The following is a 24,624-nucleotide window of genomic DNA, read 5'->3' as shown; positions in this document are numbered from 1 at the left end:
AAAATAAAGTGCTGAATAAAAAATAAATAAAAGCCACGAGCATAAACACAAAAGTAACCATTATGTTTATTTTCTTTCTTAAAGAGGTATATTCTTATATCACATATTGAACAAGCTCATAAAATGTTATGAATATTTCAAAATTGAGGGAAGTTGGATTATGTTAAAAGAAAGAAGGGAGCTAATCATGCTAAATAAAAGAAAACCCGTGGCCAATCCTTAATTGAAATAGAATAATTATTTTCTTACATTACTGGTTTCACTCATTCAAGTTTTGTTGTTGTTGCTTAGTTTGTTTTTATACAGCAGTGGAACTCAATCCCAGAAACTCATCAGAATTTCCTAGAGAGATATTTTAAACTACAGATGCCCAGACCATATCCCACACGGAATCTTAGCGAGGGAAACTGGTAATTTGTATTTTTAAAAAATCCAACATCATACTCAAATGATGAAGCAGTGTCCTTTAATAAGCCCAATAGGTCTTGGGTGGGGGAGTTCCATATCACATCCGCTCTTTCTTCCCATAATCTTAAGCAAATGTCTCCAAAAGACTTTCAGACAGTCCATTTAGAGACTACACTTTATCTCTCTCTTCCCATGCCTTTATTTTGAACAGTTATCTTTTCTACTCCAGAAGTTTTTACTAGCTTAAAAAAGGAAGTCAATGAGGTACATATACAATTTGAAGTATAAAGTGAACAGTCATGTGTTCACCCAGTTCAGAATATAAAACATTGCCACCCAGGACCGCCAAATACCCCTTGTATCCCTTTCCAATCACAGCTATTCTAATTTTTGTGACTGTTATTCACTTGCTTTTCTTTATAGCTTTACCACTAATATCTGTATCTCTCACAATATTGTTTCATTTTGCCTGTTTTTCAGCTTTGTACAAATGGATTCGTACTATATATTTGTCTTTGACTTCTTTCTTTCGATTGCTATTGTATTTATGAAAGTGACAGTTCATTGAGGTTCATTGCTCTATGACTATACCATAACTTCTTATCCATTCTACTATTGAGGACCATTAACATTGTTTCTTGTTTGGAGCTGCTAAAATAATTCTTGTATGAACATTCCTGTATAGTACCCTAATCCATATATGCAAAAGGTAGTCTAGGACTTGTTTTGTGGGTTGTAAAGTAATACTAATAACAAAAACAGCAATAACAATGATAACAAGTACTTTATAGTGTTCATTATGTTCCAGGTACTGTTCTGAATATTTCACATAGATTAACTCATTTAATCCTTGCAACAATGCTATGATTCTTAGGGGGAGGAGGAGACAAAACCTTACTCTTTTTATATATAAAGCCACATGGCTCAAGGTCATATAACTGGGAAGATGGGATTCAAATTCATGTAGCTGGCAGCAGTGTCTATACTCAACCACCACACCATAATGTAACAGCATTAATGCATTAACATCATAATAATGCAGTAGTACTATGTGTAAACATTTTTAAATTTACTGGAGAATGTCAAACTGTTTTCCAGAGAAGTTATACTGTAAGTGGGAGTGAAAATTAGTATAAGCATTTTCATTACTTCCTATTTTTGTCAACACTTGTTATTGTCAGACTTTTTTATTTTATCTGAATTGAAAGCTGTATAATACAATCTCACTGAGATTTGTATTTGTATTTCCCTATTACAAATGAAGCCAAAGATTTTTTTCTTTTTTCTGTTTATTAACCATGTGAATTTCCTTATTTGTAAATTTCTTGTTCAAGTTTTTTTGCCCACTTTCTACTGGTATTTCTTCTTTCTCGTTAATATATAGGAATTCGTTAGATGTTGTGTCTACTATTTCTTTGGCCATTAAATGAGTTGCAGCTATCTCTTCATACTCTGAAGCTTGCATTTGCATTCTTTACTGCTTTTGATGAAAAGAGGTAACATGTTAATGTACTCAGATTTGTTCATTTTTTCCTTTACAGTTAGAGCTTGCTGTCTTATTTTAAAAGTTCTCTCCTACTCCAATATTTTGAAGATACACTCTCTATAATATTTGCTTGAAATGTTGTAGTTTTGCCTTTCATATTTTGATCTTTAAGAAACCTACAACCGGACTTCCTCTTTTCCGGGTGGAATCATGGAGGGTGTCGAAGAGAAGAAAAAGAAGGTTCCTGCTGTGCCGGAAACCCTTAAGAAAAAGCGAAGGAATTTCGCAGAGCTGAAGGTCAAGCGCCTGAGAAAGAAATTTGCCCTAAAGATGCTTCGAAAGGCAAGGAGGAAGCTTATCTATGAAAAAGCTAAGCACTATCACAAGGAATATAGGCAGATGTACAGAACTGAGATTCGTATGGCTAGGATGGCAAGAAAAGCTGGCAACTTCTATGTACCTGCAGAACCCAAATTGGCATTTGTCATCAGGATCAGAGGTATCAATGGTGTGAGCCCAAAGGTCCGAAAGGTGTTGCAGCTTCTTCGCCTTCGCCAGATCTTCAATGGCACCTTTGTTAAGCTCAACAAGGCTTCCATTAACATGCTGAGGATTGTGGAACCATATATTGCTTGGGGGTACCCAAACCTGAAGTCAGTAAATGAACTAATATACAAGCGTGGTTATGGCAAAATCAATAAGAAGCGAATTGCCTTGACAGATAACAGTTTGATTGCTCGATCTCTTGGTAAATATGGCATCATCTGCATGGAAGATCTGATTCATGAGATCTATACTGTTGGAAAGCGCTTCAAAGAAGCAAATAATTTCCTGTGGCCCTTCAAATTATCTTCTTCACGGGGTGGGATGAAGAAGAAGACTACTCATTTTGTGGAAGGTGGAGATGCTGGCAACAGGGAAGACCAGATCAACAGGCTTATTAGAAGGATGAACTAAGGTATCTACCATGATTGTTTTTGCAATCTGTGTAGTTAAATAAAGTGACTACTTTCAAATTGAAAAAAAAAAAAAAAAAAAAAAAAGAAACCTACAACCAATTCTAGGTGCTGAAGTTTTTTTCACCCAAAAATACCCAGCTGTCTCAGAGCCATTTTTTGAAAAACAGTCTTTTCTCCACTGCAATACAGTACACCATTGCCAAAAATCAATGCTCCATATAACAAATAACTAAATGTTTAATAACTAAAGCTACAATGTATTTTGATATTTGGTAGTGTAAGTCCTATCACATCATTCCTCTTAAAGGGTGTGTTGGCCCTATTCTTGGCTCTTTGCACTTCCATATAAATTTTAAGATAAGTCTGTCAATTAAAAATAAAAACATCTGGAATTTTGATGAAGATTGCATTGAAACTACAGACCATTTAAGGATAATTAATATATTCACAATATTAAATCTTCCAATCCTTTAACATGGATTGCTACTTCATTTATTTAAGTCATCTTTAGTGTCATTAAGTAAAATTTTACAATTTCCTTCAGAGTTTTGAGTACCTTTTTCTAAATTAGTTTCTAAGTAATATCTGCTGATAAAATACTTTTATAAATTTTCATGCTGTTTGTTGTGCTATGAAGAAATGCAAGTGATTTTTGTATAGCAATTTTTGCATCTAGCAAACTTATTAAATTCTTATTCATTCAAATAATTTGTAGATGTTTGATTTTATATATATATATATACAATCATGTTATCTAAGACTATTAGTTTTGACTTGAAAAGAAGTGATGACAACTGTTTTTGTCTTTTTCCAGTCTAGGAGAGAAAGCTTTCAGCAATTCATTATGTTTGTGGCAGGCAGATGTTTGGTAGAAACCATTTAATTAGGTAGATGAAGCGCCCTTTATGCCTATTTAAGACCATTTTTATCATGAATGGATGGTGAATGCTTAGAAAATGCTTTTTCTCCATTTGATGAGATGATCATGATTAGATCTCCTTTCATTTGATCCTATGGTGGATCATAGTAATTGATTTTCTAATGCAAAGACAACTTTGGATTCTTGGCATAAGCTCAACTACATCATGATAAATTATCTTTTGCTGGATTTGTCTTACTCATACTTAATTTAGGATTTTGCATCTATGTTCCTAAGTGAAATTGTCCAGTAATTTTCCTTTTTCATACTTAATTTTGTATCAGGTATTTGCTAGTCTCATAGAATGAGTTAGGAAATACAACTTTTTTCTTATTCTTGGAAAGGTTTTAAGTTTGGAATTATTTATTTCTTAGATATTCGGCAGTACTCACCAAAGTTGTTTAGGCTTAGGATTTTCTTTCTGGAAATTTTTAAATTATTGATTCAATTACTTTAATGGCTATAGAACCATTTGTCTATTTTGGTAAGCTATATTCTTCTAAAAACTTGTCCATTTCATTGACTTGTTACAAATTTATTGGCTTTAAGTTGTTCATAATATTATGTCTATTTAATATTATGACAGAAATAGTTATATCTTTTCATTCCTCATATAGGTTATATGTGCCTGCTCTTTTTTCTTGATTAACTTTGCCAGAGGTTTATCACTGTTATGAGTCTTTTTCAAAGAATAAACTTATTTTTTAAATTTATGAATATTCATAACCAATAAAAATAAGTAAATAAAATTTCTTTCTGCTCTTTTCTTTCCTTCTATTTTCTTTGAGCTTATTTTGTTTTGTTTTTCTAACTTATTAAGATAGATGCTTCTCTCAGTAATATTCAGGTTTGCTTTCTTTCTGCTAGACACATTTACATCTACCAATTTCCTCCAAGTGCTGTTTTAGTTGCAACCCATAAGTTTTTTTTTATTTTCCCAATTGTCCAGTTCCACTTACATTCTAAGTTCCATTAGAATTTCCTTTTTGACTCGTGGGTTATTTGGAATTGTGTTAACTTCCTCAAATACAGAGGGCTGCTTAATCATTTTCTTACCATGTAAATGCCAATTTAGAATTATCTTCCTAGAGAATTGAACCTTTCATTATATGAAGACTCCCTTTATTCTAGCAATGTTTCTGCCTTATATATTTTTTCAGATATTATCATATCCACACTAGCTTTCTTTTGGTTTTAATAACTATTCCCCTCATATTGTTTTCAAACTTTCTGTATTTTATGCTTCGGGTGTGGTCTTTTATAATGGCATATAATTCATTTCATTTTTTAAACCAGTTTAATAAATTTACCTTTAACTGGATAAATTAGTCCATTTGCATTTAATGACATGTTTCAGTTATACCTATTATATCACTTTTTTCATTTACCCTGCCCCTTCTATGTTTCTTTTTCTATTTTCTTTATTTTATAATGATTATTTTTCCTATTTCGTTTTCCCCTCTACTAGCTTAGAAGTTACATACTCATTTCTATATAACAACCCTTTGTAATGGTTACACTAGAAATCACTTTTATACATACTTAAAATTAAGTTAAAGCTAATCAGTACCTTTATTCTCTTCTTAGACCATCCAAAGTTAGAGCATTTACTATAATCACTACCCTACCAACTTATATATTATTGTTGTTGTGTATTTTAAATCTCTCATTTTTAACCCCCATGAATCATTATTGTTCCATACAGTAAATGCTCCTTTAGATTCATCCATATTAACAGCCTTCTTGGTCTTTTATTCCTTCTTTCATCACCTTCCTACTACATACAGCACATCCTTTAGAATTTCCTTTAGTAAGAATCTGCAGGCAGCAGCATTGCTCACATTCTGTTGTCTAAAATAGTCTTTATTCCACTATTATTCTTGAAAATATATTTGCCAGGTATAGAATTTTAACTTCGAAGTTATTTTTCTCTGAACACATCATCGGAAGCCATTGAGCTGGTTTCTGGTTTCTTTTATTGCTGTAGGTCTAGCTGTGAGGAAGATTCACTGTACACCAGTTACCACTTCAGCCCACTACCTCTTCTGCTGCAAATTCTACTTGCAGGAGTCTGGTGAGACAGAACACTCACACACACGTTACATGAAGTGGGGTTGCTACTTACAGATAGGCAGCAAGGGACCAAGGGACAACAGTAGCCTAGGATGATAGTAAGCCAGTCCTCCAAGGCTCAGGAAAACTGTCCAGGGCAAAAGGAGTCTGGCCTGCACATGCCCCACTTGCACTGCAGCTGAAGGCCCTTTTTATCCAGCATGCCCTGGGTTTTATACCCTGGGGCTACATGACATGCTAGGCTAAAATATTAAAGGACATGCTGTTCTAGGAGGGAGAAGAACACAGGCTGTTCTGCACAGTTGCTCTTTCTCTCAGGAGGTTGCATTCCCAGCACATTTTCCTGAGAACGGGTGAGAAAAGGGGGAAGAGTTGGGTTGCCAAGGCCATCCAGGGGTTGTCCTGTACTAACTGATGTTCCTTTGAAGATTATCTGTGACTTTTGTTTGGCTGCTTTTGCAAGTTTGTGTCTTTGGCATTTTGTTTCAATGTCATATATCTAAGTGAGGATTTCATATGCCCTGCTTAGAATAAATCTGTGGGTCGGTGTTTTTCATTGATTTGAAAAAGGCTCAGCAATTATATTTTCAAATATTGTTTCTACTCCACTATCTATTTGAAACTATTATTAGATACATACGAGGGTACTTCAAAAAGTTCGTGGAAAATGGAATTAAAATATAATACAAATCTTTCCATGAGCTTTTTGAAGACCCCTCATAACATTAGACCCCTTTGCTTTATCCTCCACTCTATTTTCAAGCTCCATTTCTATCCTGCATTGTGGATAATTTCTCCTATCCTACAATGCGGTCACTAATTCTCATTTCAGGTCCTTCTAATTTCCTGTTAAACCTGCCCACTGAGGATTATTTATTTTTAATTTTATTCTATTTTCCATTTTTAGAAGTTCTATTTGGTTCCTTTTCAGATATCCTAGGTCAGTTCTTATAATGCCTTGTGTCCTGTAGATATTTTCAAACAACTTTTATTTTTAACATATAAACATGTTTTGTATTATACACGTGGTAATTCCAATATCTGAATTTTCTGGTGGTCTGTCTCTGCTGCTTCTTGGTCATGGTGCTAGCTTTCCTTGTGGAGTTTGCCTGTTTATTTAAACTTGATTCATTCATTTTCCAAGGAAAATTGTTTGTGACCCCTGTATCCTCCAAAAATTTGTTTACATCTGCCCAGGCACTCATTCTGAGACCATTTTACACTAAATTCATAGCTTAAGTTTTTTAACACATAGATGACTTGAATTTGAGATCAACTGCCCACTTTCCACAAGTGCTGGAGCAGGTTTTCTTCTGGCTCATCTGAGGGTGTAGTCCTTAGGGTCCTGGTTATATGGAAAAATTGTTTCTTATAACTCTCCATCTCAGGGGGCTCTATGCTTTATCTTCTGCCCACTGTGTTCTACAGGACCATCAAAAGCAAAGTTGAAATTCATCCTCAGGGGAAAAGAGGCTTCAGCAATCTTCTGTACCACTTATTAACACGCGTCACTCCCCTCCCCCGCCTCTCCAGAGCTTCCCTAATGCCCCCATTTCCTAATCCCTCTCACTTCAACTTCCCCGGCCCTTCCCCCATCCTACAGACTCCTGCAAATTCCAGCAACTAAGGGGCCTCCAGCTATCATACGTTCTGATTGGTCAGTGCCATCTACATACCAGTTTTAAAATATTTTGAGTATCATCCCTGTACATAAGGAACTCCTTTGCAATCCCACTGCACAATACATACCTGCTCAAGACAGAGGTTAAATCATCCCTTGTGACTAAACCCTCTGGGGCTCACAAAATTGGGGATTATGTTTGAAACTGGCAATTTTTACATGTAATGGGTGAAAATAAAGTGTAAACTTTAACTAGAAAAAAAAAATTAAGCTTCAGCAGTTTCACTTAGCAATATCAGCCGTGTAATTACTCAGTCTCTTAGGATATTGCCAGCTCTTAGATGGTTCCCCAAAATGCTTTTCTGTTCTATCTAAATAATGGTTTTAGTTTTCAGCAAGAGACTTACTCAGCTTAGCTTTGTCTTCCACATTTCTGAAGAGAAAATCTAACAATTTGTGAAAACGCTATGTATTTCCTAACATCCTTTCTCACTTATCAATGTCAGAAAATCTCCCACATCATTACAAATTCTTAGATTATTTAATTAAATGTTACCACAACTCATTTAACCTGTCTGATGTCTAAGGCATTTTTGCTGTTCCCAAGTTTTCACTCTCTTAAATGCTATTATTATTATTATTATTATTATTATTATTATTTTGGTAGCTGGCCAGCATAGGATCAAATCCTGGATGTTGGTGTTATCAGCACCACACTCTAATCAACTGAGCTAACTGGCCAGCCCCTCTTAAATACCATTTTTAATAATGCATTTATATGAAAAACTTTGTCTACATTTCTGAGTATTTTTTTCTTAGGATAGAACCTTAGAATTAGTGGGTCCAAAAGGTATGGTCATTTTTAAAGTTCTTAATACATCCAATTTATTTTCCATAAACAGTATCAGATTCCTCTCAACCATCACCAACAAAAATGCCAGCTGTGCCATCTCTCACTACCAGTAAGTATACTCCAAGCACCTCCTCCACTCCAAATGTTATGCAGAGAAATATGATCAGATTTGCATATCGATAAGGTGATGTTTGCAGCCACATGGAGAATATTAAGGTACAGGATGGACTATAGAAAAAAATGCTAAGTCTAAAATATCAGAATGATAGGTGGAAAAAAGAAAATAATTTTGAGACAGTAAAGCAATAGAATATATCAACTTTAACTATATAACACACCACACCAGTACATACCAATCTAGAGGAACTGTCATTAATTAAGCTTGTGACTGGCAATTTGGACTGGGATCAGGTGGGCAGTTCTTTTGTCATGGCTGGGTTCACTCATGTATGTGAGGTTGGCTAAAAGCTGGTTGGTCTAGGATGGCTTCTGCTGGGGTGGTTTTCCTCTGCTCCACATGATCTGATCCTCTGGTAAGCCAGCCCGAACTTGTGCACATGGTAGGTCGGCAGGTTTCCAATAGTGCAGGTGGAAGTGTGCAAGGCTCTGAGGCCTAGACCCTAAGTGTGCGTAATGTTACTACCCCATTCCTTTGAGAAAATCAAGTCACAAGGCCAGCCCAGATTTGAAGAATCGGAAAATAGATGAGTGGTGGGAGGAGCTGTGAAGTCACCTCGCAAAGGGCATGGGTACCAGGAGTCGTAGAGAACTATGGCCATTTTGCAACTCCCAGCCCACCCCCCAGTATTGTCAGAATTGCTAAAAAACGAGGAGGCCTCTAGGGAAATGGTAGAATCTAAGCTGAATTATAGAATTCTGAACTGGTGAACTGTGTATATGTTAATACCATCATTCACTGAGAAGGGAAGTTTGATTTTAAATATGAATTGAAAATGTCAAATTGAATTTCAAACACAAATCTGAAGTTCTGAAATGAGATTTAGGTTTGTGTTATAGGTTTCAGAGTACAGCTAATATTTGAAGCAATGGATGTATAATGTGAGAGAACTGAGGATAAACATCACAGAACATTATTATTTTAAAAAAAAAGAAAAATTATAACTTAAAGCAAAATTAGGCAGTATAAAATGAAGAAGCAGTTTAAAGGCAGTAGAGAATAAATAATACTAGCAACCTTCACAGGATATCATAATATCAGTCTTACACTGATTCCATTGACTTTGGCAGGAAAGTACTTACCTTGGCAAGAGCAGCAGATGAGGGAGAAAGAAAATGAGATAATGACATGGAGGGTATTGCTCAGTGGCTGGTTGAAGTGAAGGATCACAGAAAGTAGGGCAGCTGGGATGGAAATAAAAGCAGCGGCGGAATGACACTGAACAAACTGAGTATTCAAAAGACTGATAAGTTTATTGTTAAAGACCACTCCTGATACTCCCTATTTCAGCAGTTCCCAAACTCTCTCAGTATACAGTCTTAGCATCTCAGCATCTTCACAGCACATGAAAACAACATGAAGGCAAAAACAACAACAAAAATTTAGTTTTGTTCATTAAATAGTCCAAACAACTTATCAAGTACTTATGCCAAACAGCTTAACTCCTGTTGGACCCTACACAACTTCTCAAACTTTGGAATCACATTGGACACTACCACCTTCATTTTCTGTTAATTTTTGTGATATTTGCCTTTTAATCACAGCAACCATTAAAAGCTCAGCTTCGTGAAGATGTCATTGGAAAGAATATAGTGATCGAATGGTAAAACTGTGAAATACCCTAAGCTAGTAATTTGTGTGGTGTCCAACCAATGTGGCTGTGATTTTCTCAAAAATTAAAAATATCCCGCAGCACCCTTGTGAGTTCTCTGTGGTGCCCCAGGGCATATCAGTTCACAATTTGGGAACCAGAGCCCTACCCCCACCTCTACCCTCTATTCTCACTTTATTTTTCTCCACAGTATTTATCACCTTATTTTATTTATGTATTTGGTTTCCCTCCATCAGAATGTGAGTTTCATTGGGGGTGGACTTTCTGTCGTTGATGACTGCTGTATCCCTAGTATCTAGATGCTGGCATATGCAGGTTTTAAACAGGTATTTGTTGAATTAATGACAAGGTACAGTGGGAACAAGAAAGTGATTACATTGTTAAGAGAGTGACAAAAGCACGAGATGCTGTAATTAATAATTTCAGAACAGTTCTGAATAGAGTAAAAGTTTAAGTGCAGCCATGACATGGGTGGGCGAAAAATGCCAAAGAATCATTAGGCTACTGAATAAGTCAACCACATAGACACTAAGGTCACCTGATGATGGCAAGACATGAAATAGAGAGGTGTGAGTCAGGTGCCAAAGTACAGGAGGAAGGGGGAAGAATACCCAAAAAGAAAAAGACAAAAAGGAATTCTTAAGTGAGGGAGGGACAGTGATGGACTGAAAGGAACAACAGAACAGGGCTCTATGTTATAGTGAGTTGTAAAAGGATTGACAAGTCCCACTTCAAAAGACTACAGAGAAGCAATGTCTTCACAGGTATTAGATGTGTATTAGGCAAGACAAAAAAGATAATAAAGAGTCTGAGGCTGTAATATTTTTGTTCATGATGAAACAGGGTCCCTGAGTGCACAACTAGATTTTAAACTTCTTGACGGCAGGAGTTTTATCTTTTTCATTGTTGTATCCCTGGGGACTGTTATAATATAAAGAGTACATTAATTACTGATTGAATGATTGCCTGTCTTTCAATGAGAAAAAGATCAACTGACAGATTGACTCAAAGAGGGATGGAAGAAAGAGCTAAGGGGCCTAGCAGCCATATACAAAGAGAGTACATGAGACAGCAAACTAGAGAAAAGACATCAGTTTTTAAAGAGCTGTCATAAATGCAATTGCATATGAAAAATGATCACTTAGAATCTCAGTGTAAACATCCATAAGTGTCTAAGTCTGTTTGGGCTACTATTACAAACTACCATAGACCGTGTGGCTTAGAACCAGAAATTTATTTCTCATAGTTCTGGAGGCGAGGAAGTTCAAGATCAAGGTGCCAGCAGACTCAGTATCTGGTGAGGGCCTCCTTTCTGGCTCACAGATGGCCATCTTTTCACTGTGTCCTTATGTAGTGGAAGAGGCAAGAGATCTCTCTGGGAACTCTTTTATAAGGGGACTAGTCCCATTCATGAGGGCTGCACTATCCTGACCTAATAACCTCCTAAAGCTTCCACCTCATAATACCATCACATTGGGGATTAGGTTCAACATACATATTGAGGAGACACAAACATTTGACCATAACAATAACTAAAGAGACAAGTCATTTTTGTTATTGTAATATTTTTTAAAACTCACAAACATTTTATGATGTGAATGGGTTTATTAAGTGTAAGTAAAATTTATGAAACTATTTTAAATCTCCTTACCATTAGGCAATAAATAAGATTCTCAAGGTAACTACAAATTATTTAAGTGGTAATCTGTTATTAACAAACACCAGAAATGTATTACACTTTGTATAATCTATAACACAAATGGTAGTACAATACTGAATTTCAAAGCTTCTCTTTAACCTTTCATTGTGAATGGACAATGACTCAGAAAGAGGACACATTAGAATAATAATCATGTATGTATTATTGAAGTAGAAATGATAAAACTTTCAGAAAGACAATGTATTTAAATAACCTCGTTGAAACTCTACATCTATCATTATCACTACATACTTATCTGATGAGGCTAAAGAAAAGCTACAGGCCAAAGCACAAACAAGAATAGCATTTAAACTGAATTTACATGTAAAAAATTTTTCAACAAAATTCCAGAAGTTTATCCATTTTAGAGCCATTCTTTAGTCCAAAAATCAAATTCCATCCAGCAAGTACTGTTATTCCAATAATGTAGTTTTCCAACTGTCTAGTAGTGATCTTGAGCCATACATTGCATTCATAATATCCAAAAATAAGAGTATTTCATTAACACCAGGCATTCTCATTACCTCAAAGCTGAATAAATTTTAAAAACCAATGATACTTAAAATAAGGGGTTCTGAATTTTACATGTTTTGTTAAACTTTATATAGACTAAACTTCTGGTTTTCTAGACTCAGTAATACTAAATTGCCTATTGGGTTTAGTGGCTTCTTGCATCAGCTCCTGCAACTGTCCAATTTGTTCATCACGAAAGTCATTAAGTTTTTCTTCTGAGAGAGAGGTGCCAAAACATGCCTTTTCAGTTGAATTTTGTCTGTTTTTGATAGCTTGTTGCCATAACACTGCTGCATACATCTAGTAAAAAGAGAAAGAAAAATAAAGGTTACAGATATAAAATTAAAGCAATATCGTGCTCACTTATTTAATGTTAAGGGACTTAAATTCTAATTCAAGTCTATCACTAAATCTTCTGCATTTTGTTAAGAAAATACAATCAATATACTTGTGTCTTTACAGTTTAGCAATGATTTCAAATATATCTTATTTTTAGCAATTTAAGAGTTTTAACCTGAAAATCAGTGGGATGGGAGGCCCATGCGTAGGATTCAGAAGCATGCATAGACCATCCAAAACCATATGCAAAATTGTGTGTACATAAATATGCACATATTTCTAGGGCCATGGGTCTTATAGGCTTAAAAGTGAGTCTCAAAATTCATTAAGTTTATTCCCATGACTTTAACTTAAACTGTAATTTAAAACACACTAGAGAGAAAGATAGTTTTTAAACCTTTAAGTCTTCAATATTCAACAACCATCTTTGTCAGAAAAAACTATATTTTTCGTGTTGCAATTTTACTGTTATTTAGGAGACATGTTCGGCCTCATATTACAACTATCCTTGTCTGCCCAAGTGCCACTTTTCTGAAACAGACTCACTCTAAATTTAATCAGGCAGGAAGTATCATTGTATTTCAGTTCATGAACTTAAACATTATATGCACACTATAGATACTGAACTGCTTAACTCTGGATAATGCTGCTACTCAATCTGATTTGAAATATCTAGGTTGCTTATAATCGCTAGATTGCCAGCATCATCAAAGCAGTTTTAATTTGAATCCCAAACCTTCGCTTGTACTGGAAATATTTCCTCCATGTTTTATAGAAATTCACTTCATATAGCAAAATAAAAACATTTTATACAACCTAAGCTTTATCAATTCCACTTCTAAGTATATGCCTCAAAGCAGGGTTTCCCAATCTTGCAGTATTAAGATTTTTGGATAATTTGGATAATTCTGAGTTGTAGGTTGGTGGACAGGAGTCTGCTCTTGCACTGAAAGATGTTTAGAACACAGAGAAGGTAATGTGAAAACGAAGACAGAGTTTAGAGTGATGTGGCCACAAGTCAAGGAATCCTGCATTCACCAGAAGCTGAGTGAGACAAAGGATAGATTTCCCCTAGATCCTCCAACATCTTGATTAGGCCCCCAGACCAGTGAGAGAATAGATTTCTGTTGTTTTAAGCCAGTATGTTGTGGTAATTTGTGCCATATGAAACTAATACACAGTGAACTACAGAAACACAGTCTTAAAGTCTTATAGAAAAACTAACCTTCATGCTATGCTAACAACTTAAATTTGTTACTAAAAAGCCAAGAAAGTGTGGCTTGCTAATTCTGTTTCACACTAGAGTTTTTAAAAAGGCAGAGGACCTATAGTACCAGTTTTTCAGTGACAGATTAGAAATATTGAAAGACTAGCTCTCCTTTCAATGTACTTTCTAGTTCTCACCTACGCATTAAACTTGTTTATAGTCTGAATCAAATTGATACCACTCAATTTCTGGTAATAAGGCAGAGAGAATCTGTTAGAATGTGATTTTAATGTGTGTGAACAGTTTAAATAACTGTTTTCTTAAGTAGTTTAATTTTAATTATAAATTTAAATTATATAAATTAGTTAAGAGAGTTATTAGCAAACTAATTTCTCTATTGTACATATTTTTAAAGAATAAAAATGAACTATATTAGATTTACCTTTTATCAGCATTTGAAATGAATAAAACTAAACCATTTTAAGAAATAACATAAAAGAGAAACAGATTATTATTTGACTCCTGGTTGAAGTACATATCGCCTATATCAAAAAACAACCTGCTCCTAAAAGCCCTTACATTTATCTATCAATTTGTAGAAAATAAAAGAGATAGAATAAAGTGTTCAACATCACTATGGAAATGCAATCAGCAGATCCAGACTATTAAAAACTACAATCCTAATAAAGGAAAAATAGCAACTTTACAGTAAAGAAATTTGGAAGATACAACCTTAACCAAATCAATGATCAAGGTAAGCATTGCCAGTAAAAAGTCACATTGCCATCATGTGCCTCCCAATAATTATGCACTGAGAAGGAAGGAAGGGTCTATTACCTCTGTAGTATTCTTCCCAATAATGCACAACCTCAATCTAGTCACAAGAAAACATCAGACAAACCTATATTAAGGAACACTCCACAAAATAACTGACCAGAACTCTTCAAAAGTTTTAAGATCATGAGAGACAAGGAAAGACCAGGAAAGACTATGCAGTTTTCACAGAGGAAACTAAGGCGATCTGACAACCAAGTGCAATGTGCAATCTTGGATTAGGCCCTTGAAGACAAAAAGAACATTAGTGTAAATACTGGTGAAACTGAATATATTCTGTAGTTTAGTTAATAGTATTGCATCAATGTTAATTTCTTAGTTTTGGAAATTGTACTATGGTTACTTAAAATGTTAACAAGGGGCGTAGATGGTGAAGGGTATAGGGAACTCTACTATTTTTGCAACTGTTCTGTAAGTCTAAAATTAACTCAAAATTAAAAGCTAAAAAAATAAAATTAAGATTAACAGGAATATCAACATGAGCTGGTGAGTCACTGAAAGCCAAGAATCAAGAAAAAAATCTATGGATTTCGGAGAGTTCAGACTCTATGTGTACGTAACAGGAATATCAGGGTAGAAAAGCTACTGAACCCACTCATATCTTAAAAAAAATACTCATATGTATATAGAAAGAGGTATAAGGATTGGTCAAACTAACTATGGTACATCTATACGAAAGAATACCCTGCAACAGGTAAAAAAAAAAAAGAAAATCAACTTGTAGAATATTATGTAAATACGATGTCATTTGTATGTTTTAAAATATATGCAAATTTATATGTGTAATAGAATATTTATTTACCAAAACAGAAAGCCTGAAAGGATGCCCACAAAATTTGGGGGTTAGTCTTTCACATTTGGTTCTGAATACCTCACCTCTGTACTGTTTTGATTTTCTATAATATTATTTAAGTAATTAAAGGGAAGGGAAAGAAAGCAGGGAGAGAGACTAGGAAAAATTGGGAAATGAGGAAGTTAACTATAGTCTGTTTTTTCATGATCTTTCCTAATATTGTAATTAATTTAAACATAAATATTAGCAAAAGAAAATTAAGTTCTTATATTGTTTAATCACATATCTAGTATTTGCCCTTCTTTGTTCTTTAAAACAAAATTGCAACTAAATAGCCCAAAAGTAGTGTTAGAAACATTTTATTGTAAGAAATCACAATATATGAAAATCCAAGCTGTCAAGCTCTATAAATAAAAGGATAATCAATTGCTTCACAAAAGGAAATTCATATTCAGAAAAGCATTTATAAACCTAATGGTTTAAAATATTTTATGAACACAGCATTTTTCATGTACTGTATAGAGTTTAATTCAAGAAAATGCCTAACTACATAACATCTGTCCTATTAAAAATGTGACATTTTGCTTTATATTTTACATATCATTTCCTTAATAGCATAAAAAATATTGTAGATTAAATCATAAAAATGCTACCACAATTTTTCCACATACTATAAGAATTAGTCTGAAGAGCCTATCTTTCTTCTGAATCACATAAATCACATTATAAATTCCCTTACAAGATAGGCACATATTGTGTTGCCATTCTCACAATTTTCTGGAAAGCTAAAATGACAGTAATTTTTTATAGTTTGTACTTCTTCAATGTAAATTCCCAAAAAGAAGGACAACTATTAGATCTAGAAAGAAAAAATTACTCCCAAAAGTTATTCAACTATTGTAAGACTATTTAGCAACACTGAACCAACAAATTGAAGTTCGGAGCATTTAGTTAAGCTTTCCCTGGAGAAATTGTTAAAAATACCATGCCTCCCTGAGGAGCAAAAACAACAAAAACACCTGCCACATACAAGACGCCTGAAAGTTACTTGAATTACAATAACTAAATTTAAGGATACCTTAGAGGATTTTGAAGCACATCTGCACAAGTTATTAATACAGAATATTTTATGTTATAGAAAAAAAGGAATCTATGTTGGCAATAATAAATTTGATTTCTTTGGCTCTTTTTGACCAGGTTTTATGATTTTCAAGTCACTGATGATAGATTACCCATTTTTGTAGCACAGAATATCACCAAATAATAGCCCATGCTATTTCTTAGTCCCCAAACACTTATATCACATTGATTCACAAAATACAAACAAGAATAGAAAGTAACACTACTGTCACCAATAAGTGTATTTCTCAGGTGGCCCTGAAGCTGGGCCTCTCTGGAATTAAGTTCCCCAGGTTCCTCTGCCCAGTGCAGCAAACCAAATGCAGGATTCACCTGTGACTCCAGGGATGAGAAAAAAATAAAAGCAAGAACACGAAGGTTCCTGGCTAAGAAAATAGTAAAGAAATGTTAGAGAAGACCTGATTCACAAATACTCTTTATGTTTGTCTACTATAAATTCTGTATGTACTTGACATTGGACATATACAAATCCAACATGTCATTTGTCAGAAATGAGAAGTCAGTGCAAATAAATAAGCACATTCTTTTTCATGAAATTCACCCAAAAGTTCCTAGAAACTTATTAATAGTGTTTATTTAAGGTAAACATATTAAATAACCTATTTTATTTAAAGACAACTCTTCACCATCCAGAACAATATTTATCAAAAAAAAAACAACAAAACAAAACACATTGTCCTGATCATTTCAAAAGCCACTGAGGTAAATGGCCTATTTGTACATTTTTTGCTTTATATGGCAATTTTAATTTGTCTTTAGTGATATAATTTGCATCAATAGGTTTTATAATGCTTCATTATGTTATAGATATTGAAATAAATTTATAATAGTATGATCCATTAGCACAGGGTACTGAAAATGATAAACAAATTTTTAAAAAACACACATTATCCAGCATTGTAACTAACAAAACATCTTTATTAGTCAGAACTACCAAATGCTACAAGAAACCACTCTTCCAAGATATTATAGGCACAACGTCAATGCCTAATCTTCAAACCCAAGGTACCTTGTCAGATGTCTAATTTTATACATTTTTATAAAAATCCACATTTTAAAATTTTGATATTTTCACTTTATGGAAATATCCAGATCTTATTTCTTACCAATGACAATTTCAAAGTTTTCTTTTCTAACTCAGTGGTTCTCAATGTTTTTGGTCTCAGAATTCTTTTACATTCTTGAAAAACAGGGTTTTTGTTTACTGAATTATATCTATCAATATTTACCATATTAGAAATTAAAATGGATTGTTAAAATGACTAATTCATTGAAAATTCATTCATTACTCATGAACTCATAAACACTTTATATGAGAAATAGTTTTATTTTTTAAAAGACCTATCAGAAGAGTGGCACTGTTTTATCTTTCTGCAAATCTAATTAATCTGGCTTACAAAAAAAGACAGATGAGTTCTCATATCTTTTATGATATGGTATTTCGATTGAAGTATATGAAGAAAATATAGCCTCACATTGATAAGATAATTGAAAAGGGAGGAGTATTTTCTTAACTTTTTCTAACTATGAATATTATTCTACAATGCTATACCAAAACTGAGTGGCAGTTTCTAAATGGTTAGCTGCAATGTACCATATCAATGAACTTTTCCTATTCTATTACATTAAAATTCATTGTTGTATCTTGTACCTCATACTGATCTTTTATGTATACATAATTCTGTAATCTCATGCACTGCTCATTTGGAAACTTAGCTCACTGGGTTATGCCAATCTTCTAAATGCTGACATATTTTATTATGCAATATCAAACATATTTGTTAATATCATCACTGATCAAGTAAGAAAAAGCTTTCAGTGCTGGGAACTGTCAAGTTTGCAGTGGTGGATATAAGTCTTCTGAAATTCTAATTTGAGCTTTCAAGTGAAAATTTTACCTTTGGCAATAAACATGGTGGGTTATTTTCCTTGAAGTGACAGGTTCACTCCCTTCATTTTGAAAAAATGTCTGTAAATACCCAAGTCTGAATAACAATTATTTGTCAGTTTTTCTTCCAGGTACAAATGTTGTGAAATGAAAAAAGTGATTAATTTAGCTTGTAACTCATATATCTGTACCAGTGCTTTTACTCAAGAGAGTCGTCGTATTTTGGTAAGAAGCAGAAGTGCTTTCTGAGTACATCCCATTTCTTCATATGGAATTTTAGAAAGACAAGTACTCAAAGGTCAACATTTAATAAAATTAATAATCTTTCCTGTCTCATCAAGGACATTCCCAGACAAAATTGGCCTTTTTTAAAAAACTGTGAGTGCAGTTTAAAATGCAACAACCACGTGGACCACAGCCTCGGTTTGTGCTCAGGTGTCAGCATTTTACCCACCACTGGTTTTGCATCAGCAATTGCAATTCCAGATCACAGCCTTTCCCAAAGTATCTTTCATGAACTTCTACTCCCGCTAAATGTTCTTCCTTAGGAAAAAAGAATCTCTGCTTAGGTGTACAGTCATGTGTTGCTTAACAATGGGACTGAGTTCTGAGAAGTGCATCAAGGTGATTCTGTTGTAGGGCAAAAGTGTACTATGAAAGGGAACAGCAATGCATTTTCCTATTGTACACACTGGCCACTAGTTACATGGGCATGGGCCCTCTAATTATACTACTAAGTCATTCTGTGCCTCACTTTCCTCATCTGTTAAACAGGGATTAGACTAATACCATCCCCACAAAGTTATGAAAATGAAATTACAGGTAAATATTTTACCCGGCACTCAGCAACCACTCAGTGAGTGCTAACTATTATTAACTATAATTTTGCTGTGGGAAGAGGTAGGAATCACTTAAGAACATAAGAATTTTAAAGTAGACAACAACTTCTTTCACTTGGAATCAGACTTAATGTGTCAAATGCTTGGCTTTCTGTCTTAAAGTCTGAGCTACTGTTGGGAAGTTCACCCCATGGGTAAGCTAGACACTTCTCAATAAATTATATAGTAGGTTTGTTTACACCAGCATCACCACAAACATATGAGTAATGTGTTGAGCTATGACATTACAAGAGCTACAATATCACTAGGTCATAGCAATTTTTCATTATAATTTTATGGGACCACCATTATATATATGGTCTTTCACTGACCAAAATGTCATTATGCAGTACATGACTATATTTGAAAAATGCTGCATACTATATTCCGTCTTACAGATTAACTCTATTCATTAGTATATTGAAGGTTTCAAAAGCACCAAAAGAGAAAGAAAAACTGTAAAACAATTTAGTGCAATGTTCCAAAAACACATCTACAGAACCTCTTTAGTGAAGAGATTTTTCAAAGCAAAAGAAAACACTACTAGAACCAGAAAATGTCACCTTCACAAAGAAAATTTCAACTTGCCTCACAGAAGAGCCACTCTACTTTCTGACTTTGTATTTTCTTTCATTAAATGCTGACAATAAATACCAATTATCTAACAGCTATAAGGATTTAACAAAAATAAAATCTATTAAAAAAAGATGAATAAAGTATTTACATAATTTCTTTTTAGGAGAAAACAAATGTTAAAATGTGAGAAGATGCATGGCCAACTCAATCAGATATGAAATGAATGATATAAAACAATTGGCAAAGAGGCAAAATTATTATTGGCATATAATTAATCAAGAAAACCTAAAAATATTCATTAGAAACATTGAAATTATTACCATAATTAACAGCACCACAATCAACAAAAAAACTTAAAATATCCAGTGATATTTGGAAAACGTGACAAATTTTAGAATCTATTCAATAATAGTTAGAAAAAAATAGAGATATATGTCTCTAGATAGAAACACTAAATATGTAGAGATGTTAAATTCTCCTCAATTAATAAGGATTTCAACCCAATCATAATAAAAAAGGAAATAAAGATATTAAATTCAGGATGATGGTATCTCTGGGTGAAGGGAGGGGAGTAGGGGAACACAGACTGGGATAAGTTACAGATGTATATTATAAAATCTAAAAACAAAGTGTTATAGCTAAGACGGCAACAAAGAAGATAAAAAAAATCATAAAAAAGCTCCATTTTGTATTTTATCTACTAGTGAAGTTATCTTTATTTGCTCATGTGCTTACATGTCTCCAAAACGACTACCGCAAATATTAACCTCTACCCCTATGTTCATAACACCTAACAAGTCAAGGACCCAGAGCTCATAACCTGGGTTCTCCACACCCAAATCTAAATTCCCACAAAAGAGAATATGGTTAAAGCCTCTGCTAGGTGTCCATTCCACAACCAAGTATTTTTGACAGGGGACAAAATAATATGCCTACTTATTTAGCAGGGGTTACGAAAGTAGACTTTTTGAAAAAGGATGTAGACAGGTTCTCTATATGTAGAGGCAAGGAGAAAATAATTGTCAATTATACATGAAAAAAGAGAAAAAGGAAAGGAACTCAGCAATATTGGGGAATATGGCTGCTATAAATGGCAAAAAGTAAATACTCCAAACATAAATTATAAATATTGACATTTAAAAAAAGCTAAAATCACCACAGGTAAATGAGCAGAACAACATAAAATGACAATTCAGAAAAGATGATATGCCAACAGATAAAAATATGAGGGGAAAGAGAGTCTACTTTTCAAAGAAATGCAAATGAAATAAAATGAAACACCGAGATAACCAATTTTTAAGACTATTGGATTTACACTTTGTTTTGCTCTTTGGCTAATATTTCAGGCTTGGGACAATGATGTGAGATGAGTTACATACTACTAAAAGGAGTAAAAATTAACAATTTCTAGAAAGAAGTTTAGAAAACATTTAAAGAGTTTCCAATCTTTTAAATTACCCTTAAGTTCGGTAATTCTATTTCACAGAACTTATCCTAAATATATCAGTAATTTTTATTATGATTTTATATAGTGGAAATCATTATAATACTACAGTAGTAAAAACTGAAGCTAACTTAAATGTCCAATAAAAATAAGTTGCTTTTAATATGATGGTATTTTTATATAAAGGCTTTTAAGCAACATGATAAAATACTCATATTAAGTAAAATAAAATCAAACCTCAACTTTATATCATAGAATCTATATATTATATGTGTGTGTGTGTATAGGCACATTTGTAAGTATATAGATATATATGTATAGATATAAAAATAATAGAATGTAAAAGGTATCTGAAAGAATCATGGATGATTTTATTTCATCTTTTTTTAAGTTTCCAAATGTTCAACAATAAAATACAAATTTTTATTAAACATGGAATATATACAAGGATGGTGATAATACGTTTTTCTTTAAAATTTTATCAAATATTTATCAATCAACACAGTTTTAGTGTTCTAGTTTTTTTTTTTTAACTTATGTTAATGGAATGATATTTCATGTATTCTGCTACTTGTTCCTGAGATTCATCCATACTGATCCTTATAACTATAGATCACTCACTCATTTTAACTGCTGTGTGGTATTTCTTCTTATAAGTATATCACAGTTTATCCATTTCCACTTACAGTTATGATAGAATAACAGGGACCTTATTTACCCTCTGTCTGAAACAACCAAAAGGCTGAATACAGCAACTGTTTCAGACATTATACAACAGGCAGAGCAGGATAATGATGTCTGAGAACAGGGAAAAATGAGGTAAGCCCCCAAGTGCTCTGGCTTATTTTCAGGCCATAGCACAGGGAAGGCTCTAGAGTGAGCCTAATACTGTGCTTGAATTGAAGAGATAAAGTGTGAATTCAGCAAGGCCAAAGCAGCTAGAAATTGCAGAGCCCAGGTTGGAAAGGATAAAACTGCACAGAAGGTATAGAACTATACAGACAGTGAGCTCCAGAATTCTTAAGAAAGTTCTCCTCAAGTCTTCAGCTGAGTACTAATCAATACATTTGTGTGAGCAAACTGTCAAAGGATGAGGAAAGAACCATGGAAAAGAAAAGGCAGAACAATCTGCAGAGATCAGATAGGGTCTGGAATAGTTTATATTCATGCCAGCAAGAATGGAAAAATCTTATTATACACAGAGCATTGGGTTGAGTATTCAGAAGAGTACTGCCTCAGTAATGGGGCAAAATTAGCTCTAAACTAAAAGTTGCTCGTCCCACCAAACAAAGCTTTAAAAGGCCCCTAAAGACTGACTGTTTCTAAATAATTTAACTGTTCCAGAACAAAGCTCAAGAATATTTAAAACAATTTAAAATATCTAGCAATCTTTGCAAAGGTGCAAAGGCAACTCAAAGGTGCAAAGATAACATTCACAATGTCTTACATCCAAGCAAAAATTACTAAACAATGCAAAGAATTAGGAAAAGACAAACCATAATGAGGAAAAACTCCCATCAACAGAAACAGACCCAGAAGTGGCACAAATGATAAGAGTATCCTTAGACAAGAACATTTAAACAGTTGGTGAATGAACAAACAAATCATGGTATGGCCATACAATGGAATACTAATTAGCTACAACATCAATGAATCTCAAAAATTATTATACAGAGTGAAAAAAGCAAGACAAAAACAAGTACTTAAGTGTATGATACCATTTATATAAAATTCTAGAAAATACAAACTAGACTTATACACCAAAACTCACTCAAGTACACACTTTAATATGTACAGTTCACTGTACATCAATGATACCACAGTAAAGCTGTTAAGTTATTAAAAAAAAAAAAAGGAAACAGGAACTAGTCAGTGATTCTCCTTACCTATTCACTACTCACATGTTGATGCCACCTTAGAGGGGTTAGAGGAGGTCTAACAGGAGGTCACCAGATAGGCAGTGGCCTTGAGTAACAGCCCACATTCCCAATACAGGTACCTAGTACCAAAGGGAGTAAAACAGACCTTATTCTCAAAGAATCAGGGTGGTTTCTTGTGACCTGTTTGCTGATTCCCTGAAGGATCAGTTCAAAGGGATCAGAACTCTCCCAGCACTGAGGGGGCTACCCAGGAGACATTTGTCAAAAACAGGTAGGGAAAAGGTACTAACTAGTTAGTCACTGCTGCCTAGAGCAAGGGATAACTGGGGGAGGGCAGACAACAGACTAATTAAAAAAAACTAGAGATGCTAGTAAATGAAATACTCTGGGGAGTAAGAACTTTGAAAAGTACCCACATACTTCTGGGAATCTAAAGGGTCACACACATGGGCACATGTCTAAAATGTTGAAAGAACTTAAATTCCAGTGTGACTGCATAGGGAGGTCCCCCCCCCAGGAGAACTGCCTGAACAAGAACATCTACAGCGTACTTTTCAAGAACAAGACAGAAATTTTTGTCATATTAAGCCACCTAGACTTTGAGATTATTCATTACAGAAGCTTGTACTAATTACACGATTAATACAGACCTGGAATCCAAGTAACCTAGAAGACATTCATGCTATTTTGCTGGATAATAATGAAGAATTGTTTATTAAAAATAAAAAAAAAAAGCGTGACTTCTTTATATGTTCTGTTCAATTAGGATCTCAGCAAGTATATTTTCTTTATATTGTTCAGTTACTAACAAAAACACTAAAAAGAAAAACACAAAAATAGATTGTTTACATGTATATACATTTTTTCAATAAATTATTTTGCGTAGTACATGTTGGCCACCTCCACCAATCTTAAATTTCATAATCCAAACCTCTAGAAGATGAAATTACACACATTTAAATTTAAGATTTCTAGAATATATCTACTTTATAATGTGAGTTTTACCTGAGTGAAACAGTTTTAGCAATATTTGGGAGCAGTAACTGTGAAAATAACTATGGACAAGTTTCAAACTAAAACTGAATATACAACAGAGCCAATACAAATCTATTTAAAGTGTATTCAAATCCGTGTGCAATTATTCTTCTGAATGATAAGGCCTCAGATGAGGAATATATGACAAGAGGACAGCCCTGAATAATAAAAAGAGAATATTTTGAAACAATGATGATAAGGTAAAGTAACAAATGCGAAAACAAGCAATTTTTAATAGTTTAACTGGAATGACCAAAGCCCTAAACCTGCATTTATTTTGGATATATAT

General features: G+C 33.9%; 2 protein-coding genes across 2 annotated transcripts in view; one reads left to right on the top strand and one right to left on the bottom strand.

Moving 5' to 3' along the window:
• Window positions 1–2,086: 2,086 nt before the first annotated feature.
• LOC134380478 (large ribosomal subunit protein uL30-like) lies at window positions 2,087–2,886 on the top strand. The gene has a single exon (XM_063100406.1). The coding sequence runs from the start codon at window positions 2,105–2,107 to the stop codon at window positions 2,849–2,851; it is 747 nt and encodes a 248-aa protein (XP_062956476.1). The 5' UTR covers window positions 2,087–2,104; the 3' UTR covers window positions 2,852–2,886.
• Window positions 2,887–9,729: 6,843 nt separating this feature from the next.
• SDHAF3 (succinate dehydrogenase complex assembly factor 3) overlaps window positions 9,730–24,624 on the bottom strand; it is a 43,577-nt gene continuing 28,682 nt past the window's right edge. Inside the window, exon 2 of the mRNA XM_063100144.1 lies at window positions 9,730–12,621. Coding sequence (XP_062956214.1) covers window positions 12,418–12,621 — 204 coding nt within the window. The 3' untranslated portion in view covers window positions 9,730–12,417. The remainder of the gene's footprint in view (window positions 12,622–24,624) is intronic.

This window comes from Cynocephalus volans, chromosome 6, assembly GCF_027409185.1.
Source record: "Cynocephalus volans isolate mCynVol1 chromosome 6, mCynVol1.pri, whole genome shotgun sequence".
Lineage (NCBI taxonomy): Eukaryota > Metazoa > Chordata > Mammalia > Dermoptera > Cynocephalidae > Cynocephalus > Cynocephalus volans.
This window is presented reverse-complemented; position numbering and strand designations above follow the sequence as displayed.

What these genes read in the sequence shown, in the direction of transcription:
- LOC134380478 (XM_063100406.1), top strand. Translation starts at nt 2,105, where the DNA reads ATGGAGGGTGTCGAAGAGAAGAAAAAGAAGGTTCCTGCTGTGCCGGAA.